Consider the following 23,251-nt stretch of genomic DNA (forward strand, 5'->3'; position numbering starts at 1 on the left):
AGTATGGCAATGTGACTGATAAAATATCTAAGAGACAGGTTGAGATGTTTTAGTGGCAGGAGGGTCAGGAGGTCAAACTTGGGTCAGTTTGAAGAGTTGTAGAGTCCTCCTGGAAGATTGTTCAGACGCGAACGCAGCTCCTTCCGGACCTGGGTCACCCTCGCCAGTTTGCGTTTGTATTCCTGAAAAAGTCCATAGCAGAGAAGTTCCATCAGAGCTCAACTATCTTATACTTTTAATAAGTGACATTGTGAAATTTTCAAAGTCTCAACAGCAATTTTGGGAACACAATTTGTGGCAAGTAGACAGTTAGGTAAGGTACAGTAAGGTATTGACATCAAGTAATAAATAAGGCCGAATCAAGGATATCAAGACTGCATAGAAGTGGAAGTAAAATTATGCCATGAATATGATAACGGTGTACTACATTATGCACTCCAGAATGGGGTGTTAGTTAAATGTCCAACTGAAGTTAAATAACACAAGTTTGGATTTCTGGCAAAATACTTCCATCAAACATGATATGTTGTCCCTTACAATTAAGTCGAATTTGAAAGCACCACCACATATATGAAAAAGGTTGTGTGAGCAGGTATACACATTTTTGCTTGTTAAGCTTGCAACCGATTTAACTCTTTCAAACAACTAAATGTATGAGGATTTTAAGGACAAAAATGTATCACTACTTTTTCCATAGCTTCATGACCAACTTGTTACATGGTTTACTTTAACTTTCATCCACGAAAACATGAAAGATCACTAAAAAACAAAACAAAATTTCTTCTTCCCATTGATCGAAGTATTAAGGTTTATTAAGGTAGTAAAGACAACCAACAAAACTGCAGAGAAGTTATAGTATGTCCTTGTGGCCCTTTAGACTATAAGAACATTTCACAGAAATAATGGCTCGGACACACAACTGAAGGTCAGTCAGCAAAGGAACAAGCGATCATGTATATGCACCATTTTTAAAATCAAAGAAACCGTAACATTTAGTGTCACTTAAATGTTTCATCTCTGCTGCGTGCATGTGCTTATTGTAAATGTTTGCAAAAACAGCTGATGCACGTAGGTGTGTGGTGCAAGAAGAGCTCATTTCCTCAACAAGTTCAGTATGAATCACCACTGAAAAATGTTTTTGCTAATATCACATTGCTACAAATACTGTCCACACACAAAATAATCCTGCTCTATACCAAGATTCCTAAAACCTTTTGTCTCCTTAGTTTTGGTTTGACGTGTAATAACGTTATGAGTTTTCCTCTATTTCAGCACATTTGCAACTTGTATTGAATTGAGCTCAATTTGACCATGAATTGATCTAGCTAGCATATACTGTGTCAATACTACGACAAAAAATACTGTTATTATAGACCGTCTTTGAAATTGAATGTGTGTAGAATGCATGTACCACCAGGAGCTGCCAAGTGTAACAGTAAAATAAAAGCACTCACAAAATCAGTTTTTTTTATTTTCATTTTTTTTTTATTACAGAAGACTTGACTGAGTGAAGATACAGATATGAAATACTTTATCCTCCTGATATCCTGTGGATAAAGGCTGGACAGTTATTGTCAGCACAGAACAAGAAAATCCATTGTTAAGTTTTTATTATTGTATAGTATTTTGGTTGATACTTACCTTGTGGGAAGGAAGTATACATTGAGTTAAGATTAAACTGAGTTAAATGACAAAATCTAAAAGAACAAGCATTTCCCAGGGAGAAGGGAAAATCTTATATGGGTTTTCGAGTGTATCTAATCAGGACTCTTTCCTGTTTGTAACGCCAGCAGCAGGCCTGATAATCAAATTTTAATCTACAGTCTGATTCAGCACTCTGCAGAAGTATGCAACATGCTGAAATACATGAAAAGAAATGTTAATTCAGAAGAAGTCTGAGCACACAGCTACACAAGACAGCTGAACACCAAGAATCCATAATGATGACAAAGGTGAGGTAGACAAGACATACAGTGATTAAAAGAAAAAAAATGATTTACGCACTTCTAGTTTCTGCTCGTTCTGGTTTAGCCCATCCTTCTGGCTTTGCAGGAAGACCGTAAGTGTGCGTGTGAGCTGCCTCCTATCATCAATCTCTGCCGCCAAGCGGCCACTGTAGTCTGCTAGCAACATGCAGGCCTCATCCACCAGCCGGGAAAGCCGCTCCCCTGATTCCTTATCTAAAGCATAGAAGAGAGCACAGAGAGCAAAGCCCAATGTTTAAACATAACCAGTCTTGAGTGTGAAACTGGAGGTCATTCAGTTATACATCACCAATACTGGTACAATGTAAATAGCTACTGTATAATCACTGACAAATCAAACATTGTTTCCTACAGTAAACAGAGGCATTTTAGCACTTTTTATCTTTGTAGTTTCAGTGTACTGCTCAAGAGCACTTCAGTTTGTTTGTAATGTTTGTTCATGAAGGCAAGGGTGCTATGCTTCGCAGCCTTTTAATGTATAGTATGTAAAGTGGTTAAATGACTTAAACGTGTTGTCTCAAGAAGATTCGTCCTACAGGGTTAAGTTGAGTGATAGTTGGGGAACAAATAAGGTCTTGTGCAGGAAGTAAGAAAGGGGTTGTAAAATGTGCAATGTATACTATAATACTGCTCCAGTATATTTTAATGTTAATTTTTTTTTTTGGAAATAGGGCACTTTGGCTGGGCAGGCATTTGTTGCTACATAGATGTAGCAACAAAATGTAGTGAACCCTGGGCTTCTATATTAAATCGCAGCTTGCTATTTATGAAGACATTAATTATTTTATTAAATAATAAGTGCATGTGTTAATGAGCTTTTGAACGGACTGGTGTGTGTACATACAGTATACAATAGTGTTCTGTGTCCTACTTCCTACCTGTGATCCTGTTAAGCAGTGACGTGTCTTGCACTTCAGCAGGAAGGGAGGAGATGCGCTGACGCAGCACTGAGTCGCCAGAGGCTGCGTTTTCTAGCTCCTGCAGGGCTCGAATTAACTCTGCTGTCTGAGGTAGAGGGAGGATGATAAGCAGGGAAGGGAAGTGAGAGATGCAAAGGTAGGAGAGAAGTTAAAGAAGAATGTATGGTAAAATTAGGAGTTAACAGTATGTTTAAAATAAGAACAATATTAGTGAGGCAGCAGAGAAAGTAAGTATTAGGATACAAATACATCCAGAGGAAGCTGTATCAACTGTAAAAAGTATTACTATAAGCACCTCTATGTGATTCAGAGTCTTATTTAATTACACACTGTATTTATGGCTACACTGTTGTAGGGATGACAACTTCTGGTCGTTTGGTCAAATCGTTGGTCACTGTGCTCTTGTCCGAACAAATTCTTATTGGTCGGACAAAACGCCTGGCACCCAGCTGGAGAGCTTGAGAGCGCTTTGGAGGAGCAGCATTTTTTCAGCTTTGGTTGCTATGATACGGAATATCAGTGGAAGTAAAAAATGTCTACATAAGGTAGAGTGTTTGCTCTAGATGATCTTGAAGCACATAGGGAGAGAGGATGGACCTGCCGGTCTATGTGGTCAGCAGTATTGATTTCCTCAATTGTTGTTGTTTAGCACGTGTACATGTGATAGTTGGTCTTTATGGTATTCGTCCCACCCTTCCACCACTGTGATTGGAAGGCGAGTAAAAAGTGACGGTGACAAGCACAGCGTTTTACCCAAAGTTGACCATTTTTAAACTTTCGGCGACCAGAAAGAAAAAACGCCAAACGTGCCACTCGGCGCTTCGTCACGCTGCTGGCGTTTGCCATTCCCACTCACGAGAGGGGATGAATCTGTCATCCTGGACAGGGCTGTTGCCCTTGCCAGGAGGACTGTGTTCCACGCTGACAGAGTCCAGGAGTCCGTTGAGACAAGGGGAGGTGGACTGTTTCCATCCGTGATGCTTAGTGATCAAAGTCAAAGTTAATGGACAATGTTTAGATGTTGAATTTTTTAGGATGCCGGCGATATTATCTGGCCAGAAAATTGCTGCATTTTGTTTACGGCATTTCATCGTGCAACCCACATATAGCCTTGATTTGACAGGTATATTTGGAACTGAATTATAATTTGTCATGGAAAGGGCCTCTTCGAGGCAATTAGACAGTCTTGTCTGAACGGTTTACTGGAATAGAGGTCTACGCTAAAGCCTATAGTTTGTAAAGGACATAGGTTATATAAAAAAAATTGTGTAGCATTAGCTAGCATGTTAGCATTTTTGCAAGCCAATTTGACAAGTTCAGTCTGTCTTCATTTTAATCTTTTCGTTGATATTATTTGAGCAGAACACTGCTTGTGGTTCTTCATAACTGACATACAGGAAACTGATGCGTTATGCTTTTAAAAGGTCCCATGGCATGAAAATTTCACTTTATGAGGTTTTTTAACATTAATATAAGTTCCCCCAGCCTGCCTATGGTCCCCCAGTGGCTAGAAATGGGTATCCTGCTCTGCCTTTGAGAAAATGAAAGCTCAGATGGGCCGATCTGGAATCTGCTTCTTATGAGATCATAAGTAGCAAGGTTACCTTCCCTTTCTCTGCTTTGCCTGCCCAGAGAATTTGGCCCACCCATGAGAGAGAGACATCATGGCTTGCAAACAAGCAAAGTGGCAGTTGGTCAAGGACACACCCCCACCCTCCACCTTGCCCCCCCTCCTCCTCAATAGCATTTAAAGCTACAGACACAGAAATGGCACGTCCTAAGGAAAGCTCATTGTGGGACTGAGTCTAGTGGCTGTAATTCTGCACCAAGGCTGAATTTCAGGAAAGACACTTCAGATACAGTATTAGGGGACCACTAAGGTCTACGTAAAGGCATCAAAAAAGAAGCATGTCATAGGACCTTTAACGGTACAGCATTCAGCCCAAAATGGTGACCGCGCCTTCTTGTGGCTGTTGCGCAAAAACGCCGTTAGTGTCGCCTCATATTATTATAACCTCTTTGCTACAGGCCTACACTGCTTGTTTAGGCATTCACCTGTGGGGGCTCGGCTGGGGAGCTCTGGGAAGCAAAGTCCTCATCATCTGGTCGGATCTCCTCATACGACCTCTTCTTAGCCTTCTTTTCTCCATCTAGGATTTACAACAAAAGACAAAGAAAACATCACATATTGAAGTCAAATTTCATCCTGTCCTACACTTTATTAATAAGACCTGTGTGTTGTTTTAAAATGCAAAGCCATACAAGGAAGCCTTACAAGACTAAGTGGTTTAAACCTGCAGAATGGCAGAGTAAGCAGTCACATTAGCTTATAGTTTGAAGTAGTGTTAGTGTTGTGTGAACTTGCATAGAACTTGTGAGAGCTGATCCAGGAGGTTGTTCTCGTACACAGCTCTCTCCTGCCAGATAGACAAAACCCGACCCAACTGTTTCTTACAGCCCTCCTCACCATCTCTGGACAGGAAAACACAAGACAGAACATATACTTTAAACTCCTTTATGAAATGCAGCTGATGTTAGTGCTGGATAACACAGGAATAAAATGTGTTCTTTGGAAGAATTTATTTCAATGTGAATATATGTTTATTTGAGTCCCATCAGGTAGTCTAAGTAATGTAAATCACATTTTAAGCTGCAATTCTCTAGTGTTTCCAAAACCACTCTTGCAGAAATCTGACTACAATTTCTTGTATTTTTATTCAAAGTTGTGTATCACTACATAAATAGTATAACTACTTAAAAAGGGCAGAACAAGAAGGATTTCCCTAAAAAACTATGTATAAACTCAAAAAAAGAACCACTCTCAATCATAACGTATGGCCTACTAGAAGTGTGTGGCGGTGACTGTATCTGCAGAGACCCTGCCCTCTGTCTGTGTTTTCTCTTTTCTGTGTTCTGGACCTTACTGGGCATCAGCCTTTGGTCACTGGGTGTGTAGCACCCATCCACAGCATGTAGGGTGTGGGGGCTGGACTCTATAAAAACGTAGCGACCAGATCGCAAGCACGCATCCAAGAAGATGTTACGTAAATGGTGGACATAGCACCAAAGAAAACGCAAATATGAGAAAAAAAAAGCCAAGCGGACAAAGCTCGTTGGAAAACAAGAGTGACTCTTGAGTCACTGCTGTGTGCATGTGCACTTCTGGTGTCGTATAGTTGCGTTTACAAACTGCAATGGATGAATCCTATCCTCATCCCTTTAAGCAACAGACTAACAATAAACAAACATGACCTCAACAATGCATTTTTCTGAGCCATTAACCGAAATGTTGACAATATAGACTCACTTATGATTTGTAATATAAAATCTGACCTGTATACATGTTTGAATGCATCAACGATGACCGGTGCAAAGTCCTGAGTGAATTCTGGTCCTTTCTTCTTGCTGTTCTGAATGACGTCATTGGCCAAGTAAAGGAAGGTCAGCTTGCGTGATACCTGAGCTGCATGCATTCAAATGTACACATACACATATAACAGTGAAGCATTTGGTTATGATTTACATGACTGAACTTTATGCTGAGCAACACATTGGTAGGTAAATTAACCTGCTAAAACTATAGGCTATATATATTATTGATTTAAATCTTCATGTGAGAAATGATTATAAGAACAAAATACCAAATGTAAATACAATGCCATGTTTTTCCCACCAAGACAGGCCATTATAAATTAAAGTTACACTCTTTTCTATGTATCAAACACAGCAAGTCACCTCACATCTATCAGCCACAACCAATAACAAAATCTGTCCCATAACAACCAATTAGTCACACAGTTCATTCTTCACTAGAACTACATATAAGCCCCCAAGGGTTAGGGCGTTTAAGACTTTAATATGTAATATTTACTATCGCACAACTTGTTTTGTATGTCTATTCCATTTGGGATTTATTCACCAACATGTACTTTATGGTACAGTCACATCACACAAGTAACGGTGCATATCTCTTTGTTGTTTTTGGACAGGTAACAGTCAACACTGAGCTGAGCATAAAGCTCCAGAGAAATGTGCCATCTCTGTCCCCATTGCTATTAACACTGCACACTCCTCTCAGTCCTAAATCTCCTAAAATACATCAACCACTTGAGATATCATTAGGTTGTTGACTAGCACCCTAAGGAAAAGTGGGCCAGTATTAGCTATAACTATAGCAATACCAGAGATCTATACAACATGTATTTGCAACAACTAATTCACAACTCAATTATGCATTTGTGCTGTAACTGCATTTACCCAATTATTTTAGTGAACCTACTCATCTTTCCTGTTATGATGGTTTATTGTGTAGAAGTTTGCTTACAGTAATCAGTGGCAGGTTAGTGATTTGACACAATTAAAAAAATTATTATAGTGTGATTTTTGCGCAGATATGTACCAAACAAAAAAAAAATTTCTTTAGTCTGCAGGATAGGATTTGTAGGCCGGGACATCTCTGCAGCAGCACAATACTTAATTTAGAATGGTTTAAGACATATTTTGCCTTTGACAGATATTGCACCCCCTTGCGATTTGGATATTGCACTAGTCCATATTGCGATTTCGATACAATTGCCATTAATTGTGCAGCCATAATTCAGTATTGTTTTTTTGTCGTGATGTTTTTATTAACCCTATTATGGTGACAATGAATCAAAAATGAAAATATGTCTTGAATATCGAAAGAAACTGATTGAGAAACCACTTTAGCCCTAGCTAAATTGTCTTACATTCCAGTAAAAATGCAGACCCATCCCAGCAGCTACAGACAGCAGTAGCTAAAATATCTAACTAGCGTAAAGCATTGGCCAACTGCATTTGAGGTTAAGTTATTACTTGACCATCCACTTATCCCATGTGATCCACCAGTGTTCATTAACAGAAGAATAATTTAAGTATGAAAAGGTGAACATCTCAGCAATCCATCAGGTGAAAAATGTCGACGTCAGGTGTACTTTAACCTAATAATAATGCAATAACTGATTTATTCATTTATTTACTGGGCCACTCAGGAGCAGCAGAAACAAGTTGTGAACTCAACATTGACATTTAACCAGCTTTTAGGTTGATACAGAACAGTTGCTTATTTACACATCAGCAGCAGTTTGAGCAACATTATTCATTTAGACTCGTGTCCACCTGGCAAATTTAAGTCCAATCACCCTCATAGTTTATCTGTCTGTTGTTTGGTGCTAAGCATGAGAGCTGTGAGACTGTTAAGTATTTCACATTGTATAATTGATTTTCACACTGTCATTAGATTTTGTTATTATAAACACGTCAGTTGTAACTGCTTTAAAGTTGCATTGATTAATTTGTTGGCCACTTGGTGGCAGTAGAACAAGCTGTAAACATAATTATGTTATCACTTTTTAAAGATGTTATGGTAAACGTGTCAATTAACAATCGCTTACAGATATGGATTAGCATTCATTTGGAGTCGTGATTAATATGGCCACCTGAATGCTCTGTTTTGGTCTCCACCGCCTTCTGAGGGAACTATCTGGCTCTATCTATAGTTGCTAAATGCTCCACTATGTTATCGTAATGCGCATTAATATCTGCCATGAGTGGGTCAATTTGCACTAAAGGTCAGTAATACACAGTATGACGGCCTTGTATCAGGGCTAAAATACTGAGAGACTGCTATTATCTTGTTTACCAGTGGTAACATTAATTTCACAAATTTAGAAAGCCAGAGCATCAATTTACAGAGCAACTTAACGTTAACTTTATTTGTCAAACATGGCGAACACATAACCAGACTAACATTAACGTTCGATATATAACGTGGTTTAAGGCTAACAAACGTTACTGTTAGTGGGGAGTCAAAACCTTTTAAACTGCTAAAATAGTTGAAAATTTACAATAACGCTTTAGCCAGAGCTAGCCAGTTCCTGCACGTTAGCCAAAGGCTAAACCTAACTTGTTTGTGTCTTGTAAAAGCATGCAAGCGGTCTTCATTATGGGGAACTAGCTAGCTAGCTCTTGTATACCTTACCTTTTTTCAGTTCGTTGATCCAAACACTGACAATTGTCCTCGAGTGTTTTCTATGATGAATGAGCCACAACGACAACGTTTGCACACTTTGTTGTGAGTTGCTGAGCTCGGATAGTTTCTTTTCTAAAGCAGCCTCAGAGAAAGCTGACATCTTGACGTGATTAGAGGGATAACGTTAACGAGACACTGGGAGAGGCAGTTTTAAGGTTTCTCCCAGATGTGTTAAGTACAGCAAGTTAGCCAGTCACAACATTCATGTTAGCCATTCAAATGAAATGGCATACGCTACCTTTCCTATGTAAAGACTGGTTGTTAATGCTAACTAGCTACCGTCGTCCTCTCAGTAATGCAAGGGGTGTCTGCTTGCTACCTAGCTTAGGGGCAAACCACAGCAGCCTGCAGGAGATGCTTGCTTATTCTTCTTCGGGTTTTAACGGCAGCTTGCATTCCTTAATGTTGCACTGCTGCCATCTTCTGGAGTTAGTTAACTCCTACAGTGCACAGTATGTCAAATTTTCCTCATCCTATCTATTCTCATTAGGAAGCTGACCAAGCATGTTCTGCCTTCCACTTCCACCACACCCCAGTATGTTCTTTACTCCTGCTCCTCTTTTCCCAAATCGTTTCATTTCTTCCATAATGTCATTTCTCTTGTAGAATATATTTTCATAGTAGTGAGTGGGTCTCAAAGTCATGAACTGGCCTTTGTCCTCTCTGCTTCTCTGGGCTGTGAGGAAGCCATCTGGCATATTGAGTGATAAGACATTTGTAGGGAGTGTAGGATCAAGCACTACCCAGGAAAATAATGAACACTGGAAGCCAATGTTCTCATGAACAGGGGAGCAGAGACAACAAAGGGGTTGTGTGTAAAATGTATTTTGTAATAGAATGACCTTGCTTTCCCCTCTCTCGGTGTCTGCGAAGGATAAGACATGCAACATGTCTCGAACAGAATACACAGCATAAAACATTTCAAAACCACTTGTCACCAATCTGGTTTAAAAGTAACAACTGTCCTCCAGCCAGAGGGAGCGGGGAAAGAACAAAAGGGTATATTCTACAGCTAGAGCGACCCTCCTTTTAGGGCCTTCTTGGGAAAGGGCCTGACCTGGCGAATCTCCAGCTGAAAAGCAAAGACAAACAACTGATGGAGAAGGCAGAGTCTGAAGAGAATAAAGACAGTAGGGATTTGTCAGATGGGACCCAGTTCCTGAACAGACTTTGTTGGTGGTAGGGTGAGATAGTCTTGAAGGAGAACTGCGTCCATATGCATATGTATTTTCAATGCAATATCATTTACTAAAGCTCGTTATAACTTGACTGAGCGAATCCTGCGTATCGATTTTCTGGTCTACCATTCAACGAACACAAGATTAAAGGTGAAGTGACCAAATTGGAGTCAGATCGCCATTGCAGCCAGACCAGAACCGGTCACATCTTTTCCTTCACTCTCTGATACATATTTCCTACAACTAACAAGCACATGCTCTACAGTATCTGGTACCTCACAACAATCACAAAAACAACAGTTGGATGCTTCCCTATAATGCGATGTGTGCTGTGTTTCCATTTTGTTTCCCTACTCCTACTCCTTTTTGGATTGTATGTAAATGCAATTGTTATCCCAACGCTGTTGCCACTGAGTTGTCTTTCTCCATACTATGCCGTTTCCCTCTGAATTACACAAAATAGTCTTTGCAATGTGTTTATCCTAGGAGTGTTGATTTGCAGCACACTGCACTACATTTCACCACAAGTTTGTGGTTCTGTCTCCTGTCTGAAGACAAAATTTATGAATTTGACTTTGGTTGAGATATTGCCGACATACACACCGAGTCTCAAATCTCTCCTGCAGTGAACTTTCTCCACCCTTCATAATGTGAACTTTAATTTCAATCTTAAATTTGACACTTCAACATTTCAAATTAAGAGACCGCAAATCCTTATTCATCCTTTAATTCCCTTCTGTTCAAATGTAATAAGCAATTACTAGTCAATAGTTTTATGCAAGTAGGACATGACAGCGATGATTAAACCAAATGTATTACGCATCACAGCATTGGGCATTTGCATCGTTAAACTTAACATACACTTAAACATACAATATATAATAATGTTACTTAGCCTAACATTATCAACGTGTGATCAATTTATCACTTCTTCATTTTCCAAATCTAGTGTCAATATCAGTTCCATTTTACACCATAGTCAACATAAATATATTATCTTCAGTGGTGCACAAAGTAAGCAAAAAGAGGTAATCCAAAAAAAGGTTGAGAAAATACACTCAAGCACAAACCTAAAAGTAGGCCATCACACATTGTATTAGTATTAAAGCAAATTCTTCTTTGAAGTTATTCAGAAACAACTTGTACATACATATGCAGTCACATTGGCATAATGGTCCAAAAGAAATAGCAAATACAGGTTATCAGTAGTATTTGAAGTTCAACATATTTAGTGACAACTACAAACCACAGCCTCAGTGTGATTTGAAACCTTTGCAATTTCTCAATTGTTGCTCTAAACCAATACATTTATAAAAGCAACTGCCAGCTACTATATGGTTTATACATTTGATGCTTTACATTACTGAGCATGTTTCTCACCCTCACTTGTTTAGGATACATGTAAAACCTAGAAATATATGAATGAATAAATGCTTGTGCATTAATCAATCCAATTATCCCTAATTCTTGAGTCACTTTTACAATTCTGAGATAACAAAAACATGGTCTATCATCATAAATACCCTAATTCTAAATCAAAAAGCACTAGCTCTTCTTTTTTAAAGCACCAGCCTTTTAACCAGATGCAACAGAGATACTTTTACTTATAATACATTCATGGCCAAGCCCATCCGAGGAAATATGTCACAATTTAGCCTTATTTTAGTTTGATGGTCCACAATCGTTTTTTGATTAGAGTCAAAGAAAATTCAAAAATCACTGTCAGTTTCATATAAAAAAGATTTTGTCATAAATATAAATATTGAAAGAAAAACTGAAAGGGGACAAAGCTGAATACTGAACTCAAGAGGTTATGAAAGTTGTATCACTACAGGCAAAACATCCCTCCATTAGGAGATTCCCATTTCTGGCAGAGACCAGATGCATTTATTTTAAAAGAACATCAAAAATGCCACGGCACGGTAAGAACCCAGGCTGGACCATCTGAGTGGGATTTCATTAAATGGGAACACCAAACCATTAGAAAAACAATGTGGTCTCAGTGAGGTGTGGCAATATATTCAGAATTCAAATTGGGATGTGCAAACATAAATGGAGTTGTTCCATCTGAACTTCCTGAAATCGTTAAATCTGACAAACCAGCAGCTCTGAAATCAAAATCAGAATGGGATCTATAACACTGAGCTTGCCAAGGTGGGTTGGAAGCATTTGACTGGGACATACCCCCACCCACACTGACTGGATGATGAAAGTGCTGGTCAGTGTTTGCTCTAGGTCCAATATTGTAGTTGGGGTTAGACATCACCCCATGGCCTACCTGGGTGGCTTGTTGGGCCTTAGATTGTGTCATATAACTTTGTTGAGCTGTGTGGACATGACCAGTGGCGAACTCCATGTATGTTTGCAATGGTCTCTGTTCAATCTCAGGAAACCATACTCTAGGCTCTGGTGCAGTGCTGCCACTGTGGCCAAGGGGATCTCCTAAGTGAGGATGCATGCCGATCCTAGCAGCATCTGACTGCACAGCCAATTCATCAGACAAACCATGCTGTCCCACACTGCCTGTCTGAAGACATGCCATGTACTGATTTTGTGGTCGTTGTTGGTAATAATGTTGAGTGGCATCTATGCTCATCTCGTTCTGTCGCTCTTCTCTTGACACTCTTGTGCCAACTTTACTCTGTGAAGTTGAATTGTACCACTGCTCAGTGCAACCTGCCTCACGTCCGTAGGAAGAGTTATAAGCTGGCCAGTCCTGAGTGTGGGACACAGCAGGTGACAGCCACTCGTTTTGTGTCTGAGGGCCTTCATTTTGCCATTCTTTGTAAAACCTCTTACTTGATCTTTCTTGAGAACTGTGTTGTCTGTTGTAATTATCGTCCCCATAAACCTTTTGGTATTTTGTTCCAGTTAGGTCTTCTGACTGGTTGAAGTATTCATTGTCAGTGAAATAACCATCCACCTCTTGATACTGAGTGACTGGGACGTTTCTTTCTGGTCCCTTGTATTGACCAGCGTCTGCATCTCCACTACAGAGGTCTTGCGGAAGTTGTGAGGTGTGTTCAGTGTGGTTACTTGATCCAGTGTTATAGTCCAACTCACAGTCCTCTAACTGGGACTCTGGCGAGGGAATGAGATCTGAGTTGGATGAAGGGGAGTATGCAGATGACACCGGGAGGCTGTCCGTGCTGAAAGAGGTCCTCTCCAGCAGCATTGAACCTTTGGTCAAAGGCAGGCTTACCTTGAACACAGTATTATCCACTTCCTTCATTTTCCTCTTTGCGGTCCTCCTTTTTGCCAACTGTGACAGCAACACGGCACATTTCTCTGTCCTGGCTCGATTTGAAGTATTGTTTACACTTAGTCCTTAAAGAAAAAGTGTAAATTGGAAATTACAAAAATATTGAATTACTGAAAGACAAAACATGACTTGGCCGCCTTCAAGTGCACTGTTACAAAGACACACCTTTGACAGCCATTTTCTGCTTTTGGGTGTTAGTATGTGTCCTTCCATTACACAGCATCTTTATACCTGGGGAAAAAAGAAAAACAACACACGGGGTATACAATCATACATAAATCTTTGCACACAAAAAATGCACTGGGTGAAAGCAAAAGAGTTAAGAACACATTAAATAAATGACTTAGGGAGTGTAAAGAGAATAAAGAATTAAGTATATAGAAATGGGTAAATAATACGACAATAGACATTAAAATAACTTTGAACTCAAAAACCCAAAGTATAAATTGCTCTCAAAACCTACACCCTATACTATAAAAAAAATGGCTGCAAGTTTCTACTTTGCTCCATTGTGGAGAATTGGTTGTGGTCACCTTGGACAGTTTCTGCATGCATTACTTTTTACAGCCAACTTAAGGCCTTCTGGAGCTTTGCTTTTTTATTGCACAGTGTCAAGTATTATACCACCTCTTCAAGAAGATAATCTGTAATAGTGTGATGGGGCAGAGAGTTAACTAAGTTTTATACTTACACAACAAATCACTAGTCAAGAGAAGAGAGTTGAAGCTAAAGAGGTGAATGGTTCATGGCCAAACAAGAAAACAGAGGATGGGCATGCATCTGTACTTACACCAGTGGTAACTTTTGCCAGTCATTAGGTTACAGAGGGATTCTGGTACGTTTATCACCTGGGAACATGAGATGTTTTAACATTTGGATGGACAGATGAGTACACTTGAACTCTACTTTCTGGTAACACATAACATTTTACACCTAGGTTAGCATACCTAAGGCAGGATAATCAAGTAAATATGATACCTTTGGCTCTCCTCTGCCCTCTTCTTGCTCCACTTTCTTGGCCAGTGATTGAAGAAGCTGATAGTTTTCATTAATATCTGCCATTATTACCTCCACCTGCTCAGGATAAGCTTCCATCTACACACAGAGGTTCCAAGTTAAACCTAGCATGTTTTCTAGAGCTTTTGCATGCGTTTCTGTAAATGATTTGTGTTCTTGTTCATTTCAATTATTGATCCACAACAAACTGACCAAGTAGTTTATGAGATGGGAAGATGTGGTTAGGTGATCAAGGATGTCCTTTTTGTTGGCTCTGATGCGGCAGCAGTGACATAGGAAACAGTGTGTGTGGCCATCGTCACTTCTACATTCAACCACGCGGAAAAGACCTGTTGCAAACACGCATAAGCAGCTTCTTTTCAAGCAATGGTCATAGCAACAGACACAAGTTAGATAAGATCAGTACCTCTCTCAGGACTGCATGATAATCATGTAGCTACAGACAGCAGCCGGTTAGCTTCGCACAAAGACTGGAAACTGAGTGAAACATGCAGCGTGGCTCTGCCCAAAGGTAACCAGTATTTCTCTCACTACATAACATGTTTTATCTCTTTGATTTGTAAAAATAAAAATCAAAGTGTAAAAATGACAATTTAACTCTATGACATTTGAAGTCCTAGTCAAGAAATAAGCTAAACTACATGTTTACCAAACAGACATTAAGGTTGTATCGATCTTTTCATCAAGAATATGAATAAACATATTTCCTTACATGTTGAACTATTCCTTCAAATGATCCATATCCATAAGATATGTAGTAGCACCCATCAGTAGAATTCTCACCAGAAGATCCACTGTGAATTACTGATGTGTCCAGCACTTATCATTGGTTATGGTGCAAGTAACAATCATTCCGTTTAATTTTATAAAGTGCATTACAACACTTAATATCTGCAGAAATGTCTTATCCTACAACTGCCTGTAAACGTGTACCTCTCAATCATGTTGACATTTTCTGTATTTTATAGCACCTGTTGCTTTTCTTTATCTGCGCTCACCAATAAGTGGCTTGGTTCCCGTGTAGCCATCGAGAAACCTGTTGCCGTTCTCAGATAGCACAGAGGGTTCAGGAGATGTGTTCTTTAACAAGTCTTCTGATTTGATAAAAGCTACAGTTTTGTTTGTCTCTGCTGAGGTCTCAAGGGATTTCTTGGACGGTCTTTGTTGGTTCTTGGAAACCAGTACAATCCTCTGTGATTGGATGGGATAGTGCTCCAGCTGAACAGATGTGGTCTCAGGATTACCCTGGCCCTGCCCATCTCTTAAGATAGTCATCAGAGTTACTGCTGTTGTGTTAAAAAGAGAGTAAAAAAGGGACGTGTACATATGGAAATTATGCCACAAAAAAGTGAAAAGACAGGGTGGGATTGTAGGGGGGGGAAGGGGTTGAGAACCACTGTTCTAAACAAGTGAATAGTCACTGACCGTCATTCTCACTGTGTGTTGCCATCTTCTGGTATAAAGCGTCTTCAAACTCTAACCACTTAATATGAAGGTGCAAAAACATGTGAGTACTTGCATCCAAAACACTGTTTGCAACAAGAAACAAAGACATACACGGTCAAAATAGCATACCTGGACATCTCCAGGTCCCTCTTTTTCCTCAAGTGCCTTAGCCATCTCCATCAGTGGCCAGGCCAGCTTGGACAGGTCAGACTTCTCCTTCCATTCAGACACTAAGTGGGGGTGCCAGGCTTTCTGTCAACACAACAACGGTGAACAAACTAAAGTCCAAGGCAGCACACAAACTTGCCATCATGACTTCTTCTACAATACTACTTACAATGTAGCTGTATCTGTGGAGACTTCCCATAATGTGGTTCCGCATGTCAGCTTTACTAAGGCGACACACACAGACCTCACACAGGTACAATACTTCTCTGTTGTGTGTACCCGCCTTCACACATTCTATAATACTGCCCAGGCCTAAATGTACATAAAATGACAAATTATTTCAATACACACACACACACACACACACACACACACACACAGGATTTGTTACTACAGACCAATAATGGGTTGTAGTCGGTTCTTGTTGTTCAGATACACCTTCAGAGAATCAAACAGCTGGCTTGTGGTAGAAAATCCTGAAATCAGAGAAGGAATCAGAAAAACATAATTACAGGAAAATGGCGTTAGCATGATAGTAATCCACATGCAAGAGAAAAAGACATACCTTTTTGTGCTTCAGCCGGCTGCATGATGCAGCTGTAGAATCACCACCTGCATACAGTTGGAGTTGGAGCTTACAGTAAGTAATTATAATTTGAGTGGGCTTGTGTTTAGATGCCTGAACTTTGTAAGTTTTCCCTAAAATAGCATGAAAGCGTGAAGCTATAATAGGTAATGGGCAGGGTAAACCTATTTTTGTGCCTACAGCCAATGTTGTGCATCTCATGTCATGCCTTTTCGTAAGTCATTGCACATTTCTAATGTATGATTTATGTAAGAGCTAGGGGTGGGACACAATCAGATACGGCAATATATCGTTATCTTCTTCGTACGCTACAAGAATCAATACGCTGGCAACAAATGTCAATATTTTAATTAATAAAATAAGGCGATCTAAATAGATTTCCCCGCTCCCAGAGTCGCCACTTCATCGCTCCTTGAGGTGGCGCTTAATACATGAATGAGGGAAACTTGAACATTAGTCAATTAGCCAAAGAGGAAGATGTTTTCATCGGCATGGCGGACAGCAGTTGGAGGAAAATCACAGATGCCACAGCCACGTTGAAGTCAAAAGTCTGGACCCATAGTTGCTCTATAGTTTTGTATTTTTAATCTACAGACTGATAGACTTATGCTGCAGAACTGTGCTGTTTTCTAACAGTTTGGACTTGCAGTGATTAAAGAGAGAAAACCTGCATTTAACCTTTTCACTGGCATTTTGTATTCAAAGTTAGACAGATATATTGATTACCGCAGAATTGCTGTATCATGATATTATCGGTATCATGAGCCATGTATCGTTTATCTTATTCTGGGCTGCACGATTTGGAGAAAAAGTCATATTGCGATTGCAATTTATAATACTGCAATTGCAATATAATGGTATCATGAGTCTACTTGCTAAATTATCAAGGAAAATGCACTAAATACTAAACACTTTAGACATACAAAGTTAAATGAACATAAGAAGAAATACATAAACAAAAAATTTGCAATATTGTTTTATAAATAACAATATTTTACAAAAATAAAACATCTTTTCAAAAGACATTTTTGCTTTGCTCAACAGTACAAAGAATTAAATAGAACCATAAATAAGTTATTAAAATAATACTGTTAGAAAAATTATACTTAAACTGTTGCATGAAAATGTAATACAACTTTATCTGTGTTGTGTAACCAAGGGTTTAACCTACTGCTTAAAAATCCGTTGCTGAGTGTGATCGGCAGTCAACTCTCTACTCATGAGGTGCATGTATTAATTCCTTGCTGCAAGTAAACAAGCTTGAAGGAGACTCCAGTGACTGTCATTTTTTGATAAATTATCTTAATAAATACATTTTGTATGACCTTATAAACAATGACATTAAAGATGGGTGTTATATAATAACTAGTGATTAAGTTACAAAATATAATTTGTACAGCCTCTTCTTAAAGTCTGCATGCTCTGAACCCCTCTACACTTCTGATACTCACGTGATCATACACAACACACGCGCTACTGCCTAAACAGACTGACTGGTCATCTCTTTTATGGACGTTGTTACGATGGTAAGTAAGAGCGAGAATGGTAGGTGCGCTGAGTGAGTGAAGTCAGTGAGTGATTGGTCACAGTAAGTGGTGTCTGAGGTTAGCGTAGAGGCTGTGTGAGGGAAAAGCGAGTAGAAAAAGACAGCAAAGTAAAGTGAGTTAGCAGTGAACAATAAAACAAGCTTTTTTATGACATAGTGGCTTCATCTGTTGTTATTACTTTTGGTCAAGTGAAGGATGTTACAACGTGGAGATGTGTAGAGCACACAGAGTGTCGCTCACACACCACACCTGTCTGTTTACTCAAATCGCACAATTTTTGTGGATGTAACCGCAAAGAGTGACATCGCGATTGTGATTAGATTAATCGTGCAGTCCTATATTGTTTCGTGAGGTACCCTGTGATTCCCACCCCTAGTGAGAGTAAGAACTGACATTTATAAATAGGACACTCGCACACAACCAGCCTATGAAAATGGAAATGACGTAGCCTACGTTTTTATTTGCATCTAGAGCAGGGAAGTGAGATCCGATCTCAAGTGCACTCAGGACACATTTTACTGCCAGGGTTTTGTCACCTTAACAAGCCCTAATCTAAACTGCTGGGGTTTTTAAAAAAAATCTATTTTGTAAATGTGTCACAATTTTTTCAAGTCACCTTTTGAAATAATGAGTCGCCATCTTAAATTGTTGTGCGACGAATATGAATTGTATTTATGAGTCACACCCACTTGAGTCTGTTGGCTTTAAACAACTACATGCTTCATCTGTTAAGTGAAACACTGAGGTGATTATTTTGTCATCTTAATTACCCAATCTGGACAGTATTAGTATTTACATCTATGACTGAATAGTATCACTATGTATGTTTATTTTTCACATATCCTCTGACCATGTAACAGAGATGTTCACCAGTCATTTTTTGGAAGTCCAAGTCGAGTCTCGTCTTTGAGCTCGAGTCCAAGTCAAGTCTCTGGCCATCTGATCTGTCCCTAACACTGTATTGTTAAATCTTGTGAATTCAAAGCATGTCCTGTAGCTACCATCCATACAGTACAGTATCAACATCAGTTGTAGGATAACTTTATGGGGTCTACTTAACACATCCCTTTAGCCATCGGACCTGGTGAAATATTAACCTAAGTCTGTCACATCATATGGATACAACTATAAAGATACAATCTGCCTGTTCCCAGGCAATCCCAGCATTAGTTAGCTTGTGACGATATATGCTAAATTTAACGTCTCTTTCACTCAAAAGAATGTCTAATGTCGAAGTGGAAATCAAGAGAATAGTGGCAGCGCCACACCAGTTACAGAACAACATGCATCTCAGTGTCAGTCCAAATTACACACAATAAGCAGTTTAAACTCACTGATGTAATGCCATTTAGTTTCTAAGTGTCAGTACGCTCAGTGAAACCGAGTCCAGCGCGAGGGAGATCCGACTCAGAGGAGGAGAGGTTAGTGAGGCCAGCGTCTCCACGGCAGGTGACAGTGCGCACGGATCCGCTGCGCCACGCATGGATGAAATAATGAAATAGTAAATAGGACTACAGTAACAGAAATATGTGCAGAATTAAGACAGTCAAGACGGCCCAGTGTTTGGTGGACCGGGTACACATTGTTCACTTAATAGCCTACAAATCATCCACGGGATCAATTACGCATCACATGAGTTTGCCCACCCGACACAGCGTTTGTTCCTCCGTGCGTCCCGCCTCCTGTGAGCCATGGATGCCTGAGCCTCAGCAACTACTAACTATAAAGATACAATTTGCCTGTTCCCAGCATTAGCACAACACTTTGCGATGGTTAGCTTGTTACCTGTGACGATACATGCTAAATGTAACGTCTCTTTCACATTAGCAAGCGACTGACCTGCCTGGGTGCGTTTGGAGATGCCTGGTGAAGTTCGACGCTGTTGATCCAGCATCATTTATCTTGGTGCCACACACCTTGCATGTAGCTGTTAGCTTACTGCCACAGTTTACAAAGTTATTGAAGGCAAAACTAATGACAAAAGGCACAACTCTGGGAGGACTTGGTGTCACCATCCTCAATGCATTTTTTTATGTGAGTACGTGCACATAAAGCATAACGCATGCGTTACGTTGCACATTATGGTAAAGGGCAGGGGACATGCAGCTCGTCATACGTTTCCTCAACGTATATGTGCCAATAAAAGAAAATAGAAATAATAGTGTAGATGGAATAATAATGAATACATTTAGATTTAAAAAGCAATAATTGCATGAAAACAGGCTGTTAACGAGTTTCGAAGCTCGAGTCAAGTCTTAAGTATTTTGGGTCGAGTCCGAGTCAAGTCTGAAGTCAGCTGTTTGTGCGACTTAAGTGCGACTCGAGTCCGAGTCTCAGACTTGAGTCCCCATCTCTGCCATGTAATGTGATGACAACAGATAAGTGTCGTGGCTGCATCAAATACACCTGAGGAAGGCCAGATTGCAAATGTACCTAGAGCTGTCCACTTGTGATTGGATCACTCAGATCGGATTTTAATACCAAGTGTATGGGGCACTAGGATAAAATGACCACAGACACTAATGTAAACTATGTCTTTAAATTAAACTAACCACCAGATGGCGCTGCAATATCATCACTGTTCAGACCCAAGTGAGTCCGTTTGCAGGCCGTAAGACCCTTCAAGATCCGCCCTTTCAAGTTTCGCCAGGGTACAATGAGGTTGCCAAAGTGATTTTTAACGTTTTTATTTCTAAATAAGACATGAACTAAACCCCATAATAAACCGTTATCTAGCTATTCTAAGGACTTAATTTTAGTGAATTTCTGCTATTGTTTCAGTGCTCCTAATTTGTAGTTTCTTAGGCAGAATATTCACCACATTCTCTGCTGTCTCACTGAACTTTTTCAGTGAGACAGCAAACTAACGTTAAAGTAAACATTCCTAACAGCCGCTAACTGCTATCAGCTAGCTAACGTTAGCTAACTAAATTATTTAGCTCTAAAAAGAAACATGTTAACTGTTGTTCTTAACGTTACTCGTGATGTTACCCTTCTATCATGTTAAACTAGGTCTAATGTGTGAAGACACAATTGACTATAACGTTACATCTGCTGTCAGAAACGTTAATTCCCCCAACAGATTGAGAACTGTGATTAACGTTACCGACTAACTTTAAGTGACCAAAACAAGCTTGAGCTCGACGTGCCAACGAATCGATTAGCGTTAATTCATTTGTTAACCACGTAAGTTAAGGACAACGGACTTCCTACTGTAAAGTTAAATTAACTTACCGAGAAAGTTAGTTAGTGTCCGACTCGTTTTTGCTAACTAGCTAGCTAGGTCCCAAGTAACGTTAATCGAAATCTGAATTCGCTCACTCACCCACGTTTGATTGTTGTACCAAGAGGAAGTGACCGTGGGCGGCGCAACAAGTTATCTTTTTAGTTTGTCGTGCGTGTGTGTGTGTGTGTGTGTGTGTGTGTGTGTCAATTTAAGAGTGTGGAATTACTCTATTGCAAGTAATGCAGTATTGCATTTGCAAAATTGGACTTAAGTAAAAGTTGTAAAGTATTATCAAGTGCAAAAAGTAAAAGTAGCCTACTCATTATGCAGAGTAGGCCTAGTCCATTTCAGATGGTAGCTGGTAAAGGTAAGCCTAATTTTTATACTGCCAGGTAACGTTAGTGTAGAAGAGAAAACAATCTTTCAGGTCCAATTCTGTGGCTGGTTCAGATTAGTTTTGTGCAGTGGAGACTGAAGTTCACAACAAAGCTGTATAATTCTATATATATTCTGTATAAAACCAGACAGAGTGAAGTTTCTGGCCAGGAGGGTTACAGGAAACAGCAGGCTAAACAAAAGGTGTAGCTTTTGCTCTCCTCACAATACAACAAAGGGTTTCACTAACAAAAGGTTTCACTGGAGGAAGGTCTGGCAATGCGAGACTACACTCACAGAGATCTGTTAATCGATGTAAAATAGCTTCTCTCTACACAGAGCTAGAAAGGCAGACATGTCATTCAATCAGGATACACAAAGACAAAATTAAAGAGAAAATAAGACATTACATTCTTCTACATTAGCTTGTGAATGGGATCAATAAAGTATTACCGTAACTTATAATACCTCATACGTAACTAAATTACCTTAAACTGTCAAATAAATGTAGTGGAGAAAAACGTACATTTCCCTCTGAATTATAGTGAAGTAGAAGTATAAAGCAGCAAAAACTCAAATAATGTACCAAAATTGTACTTAAGTACAGTACTTGAGTAAATTTAGTTAGTTACTTTCCACCACTAAGATTAGGTCAATAGAATTAGAATTAGGTGAATGAAACTGCACTATAATTTCTATTCTCCTGTTTAATTTGTCTTTTATTATTTTCCATTTTATTTGTGTTAGTCTATTTAAAATCATATTTTATATTGGCTTGTGTTTGTTTCTTTTATATCCTTTCTTAATGCCTTTGTGTGTTATGTAAAGCACTTTGAAGTGTTTTGTTCTTGAAAGGTGCTCTACAAATGTGGTAGAAAATAATTATTTGGTATTAGGAAATGTACATGTGAAAGAATGGATGGTTTCTCCTGTCATGGTTAGGTAACAGGAGGGGTCACAATGGCCTTCATACAACGCCAACTTTGTGTGGGGAGATGCAGGCTAACCGGCAGTTCAGATTAGAGAGACCTTGAGGATGTGCTCTCCTCCTGATATCCCCTTGTGTGAATAACTGGACCTTGAGGATGGGCTCTGCTGCTGTGTGAATAACTGTTTCTGTCTGGTAATTGAACACACCGAGACTAGATATTAGCTATAAACTTGCCTTGCCTTAACATGCTACTGTACTTAGAAGATATAAGAGTTGCTATGTATGTACATATGAAATCCTGATGTCTCTTCATGAACTAGGATATGTATGTAACGCAGAAGATAAAGTTAATGCTGGCTGCATTAAGTACACAAGGTTATGAGCTGCAGTTGGTGGTGGTTAGTTGTGAGGCCAGTAGGTTCATGAATTCATATGTACATATTCAGGAATTTGTATATCAACTAAACAGCAGCATTTATTGTGCTACTGCTGTGCTGCTTTCTTTGCACAATACTGAGAAATCATGTAAAAATATAATTCCATATGTACATATTCAGT

At 39.4% G+C, this 23,251-nt stretch overlaps 2 protein-coding genes across 4 annotated transcripts; both read right to left on the bottom strand.

Moving 5' to 3' along the window:
* Positions 1-9,312, bottom strand: LOC144528607 (regulation of nuclear pre-mRNA domain-containing protein 1A-like). Its single transcript, XM_078267295.1, has 7 exons — positions 8,907-9,312; positions 6,239-6,368; positions 5,271-5,377; positions 4,961-5,055; positions 2,864-2,990; positions 2,005-2,180; positions 1-182 (listed from the first exon to the last, which is right to left on the bottom strand). Exons 1-7 carry the CDS (start codon positions 9,055-9,057, stop codon positions 84-86), a joined length of 885 nt encoding a protein of 294 aa, XP_078123421.1. The 5' UTR covers positions 9,058-9,312; the 3' UTR covers positions 1-83.
* Positions 9,313-10,846: 1,534 nt separating this feature from the next.
* Positions 10,847-21,543, bottom strand: LOC144528775 (uncharacterized). 3 transcript variants are annotated; one of them, XM_078267597.1, is made up of 12 exons: positions 21,487-21,543; positions 16,594-16,640; positions 16,427-16,504; positions 16,198-16,340; positions 15,990-16,112; positions 15,840-15,897; positions 15,413-15,700; positions 14,607-14,743; positions 14,376-14,492; positions 14,188-14,245; positions 13,563-13,628; positions 10,847-13,462 (listed from the first exon to the last, which is right to left on the bottom strand). In XM_078267597.1, exons 2-12 carry the CDS (start codon positions 16,616-16,618, stop codon positions 12,135-12,137), a joined length of 2,421 nt encoding a protein of 806 aa, XP_078123723.1. In that variant the 5' UTR covers positions 16,619-16,640; positions 21,487-21,543; the 3' UTR covers positions 10,847-12,134. The 3 variants fall into 3 exon arrangements, with proteins under 3 accessions (XP_078123723.1, XP_078123724.1, XP_078123721.1); XM_078267598.1 differs by having other exon boundaries at positions 21,491-21,511; XM_078267595.1 differs by lacking the exon at positions 21,487-21,543 and adding an exon at positions 21,396-21,480.
* Between the last annotated feature and the right edge of the window lie 1,708 nt (positions 21,544-23,251).

The sequence above is a fragment of the Sander vitreus genome, chromosome 14 (assembly GCF_031162955.1).
Source record: "Sander vitreus isolate 19-12246 chromosome 14, sanVit1, whole genome shotgun sequence".
Taxonomy (NCBI): domain Eukaryota; kingdom Metazoa; phylum Chordata; class Actinopteri; order Perciformes; family Percidae; genus Sander; species Sander vitreus.

Excerpts from the sequence above, each read along its gene's own strand:
- LOC144528775 (XM_078267597.1), bottom strand. The coding sequence starts at position 16,618 with ATGCAGCCGGCTGAAGCACAAAAAG. Across the intron at positions 15,701-15,839 it reads AACACACAGTGAGAATGACG|CAGTAACTCTGATGACTATC; the intron begins GTCAGTGACTAT and ends TTAACACAACAG. Across the intron at positions 14,246-14,375 it reads AGGGCAGAGGAGAGCCAAAG|GTGATAAACGTACCAGAATC; the intron begins GTATCATATTTA and ends TCATGTTCCCAG.
- LOC144528607 (XM_078267295.1), bottom strand. The coding sequence starts at position 9,057 with ATGTCAGCTTTCTCTGAGGCTGCTTTAGAAAAGAAACTATCCGAGCTC. Across the intron at positions 2,991-4,960 it reads CCCCAGCCGAGCCCCCACAG|ACAGCAGAGTTAATTCGAGC; the intron begins GTGAATGCCTAA and ends CCTCTACCTCAG. Across the intron at positions 183-2,004 it reads AGAACGAGCAGAAACTAGAA|GAATACAAACGCAAACTGGC; the intron begins GTGCGTAAATCA and ends GGACTTTTTCAG.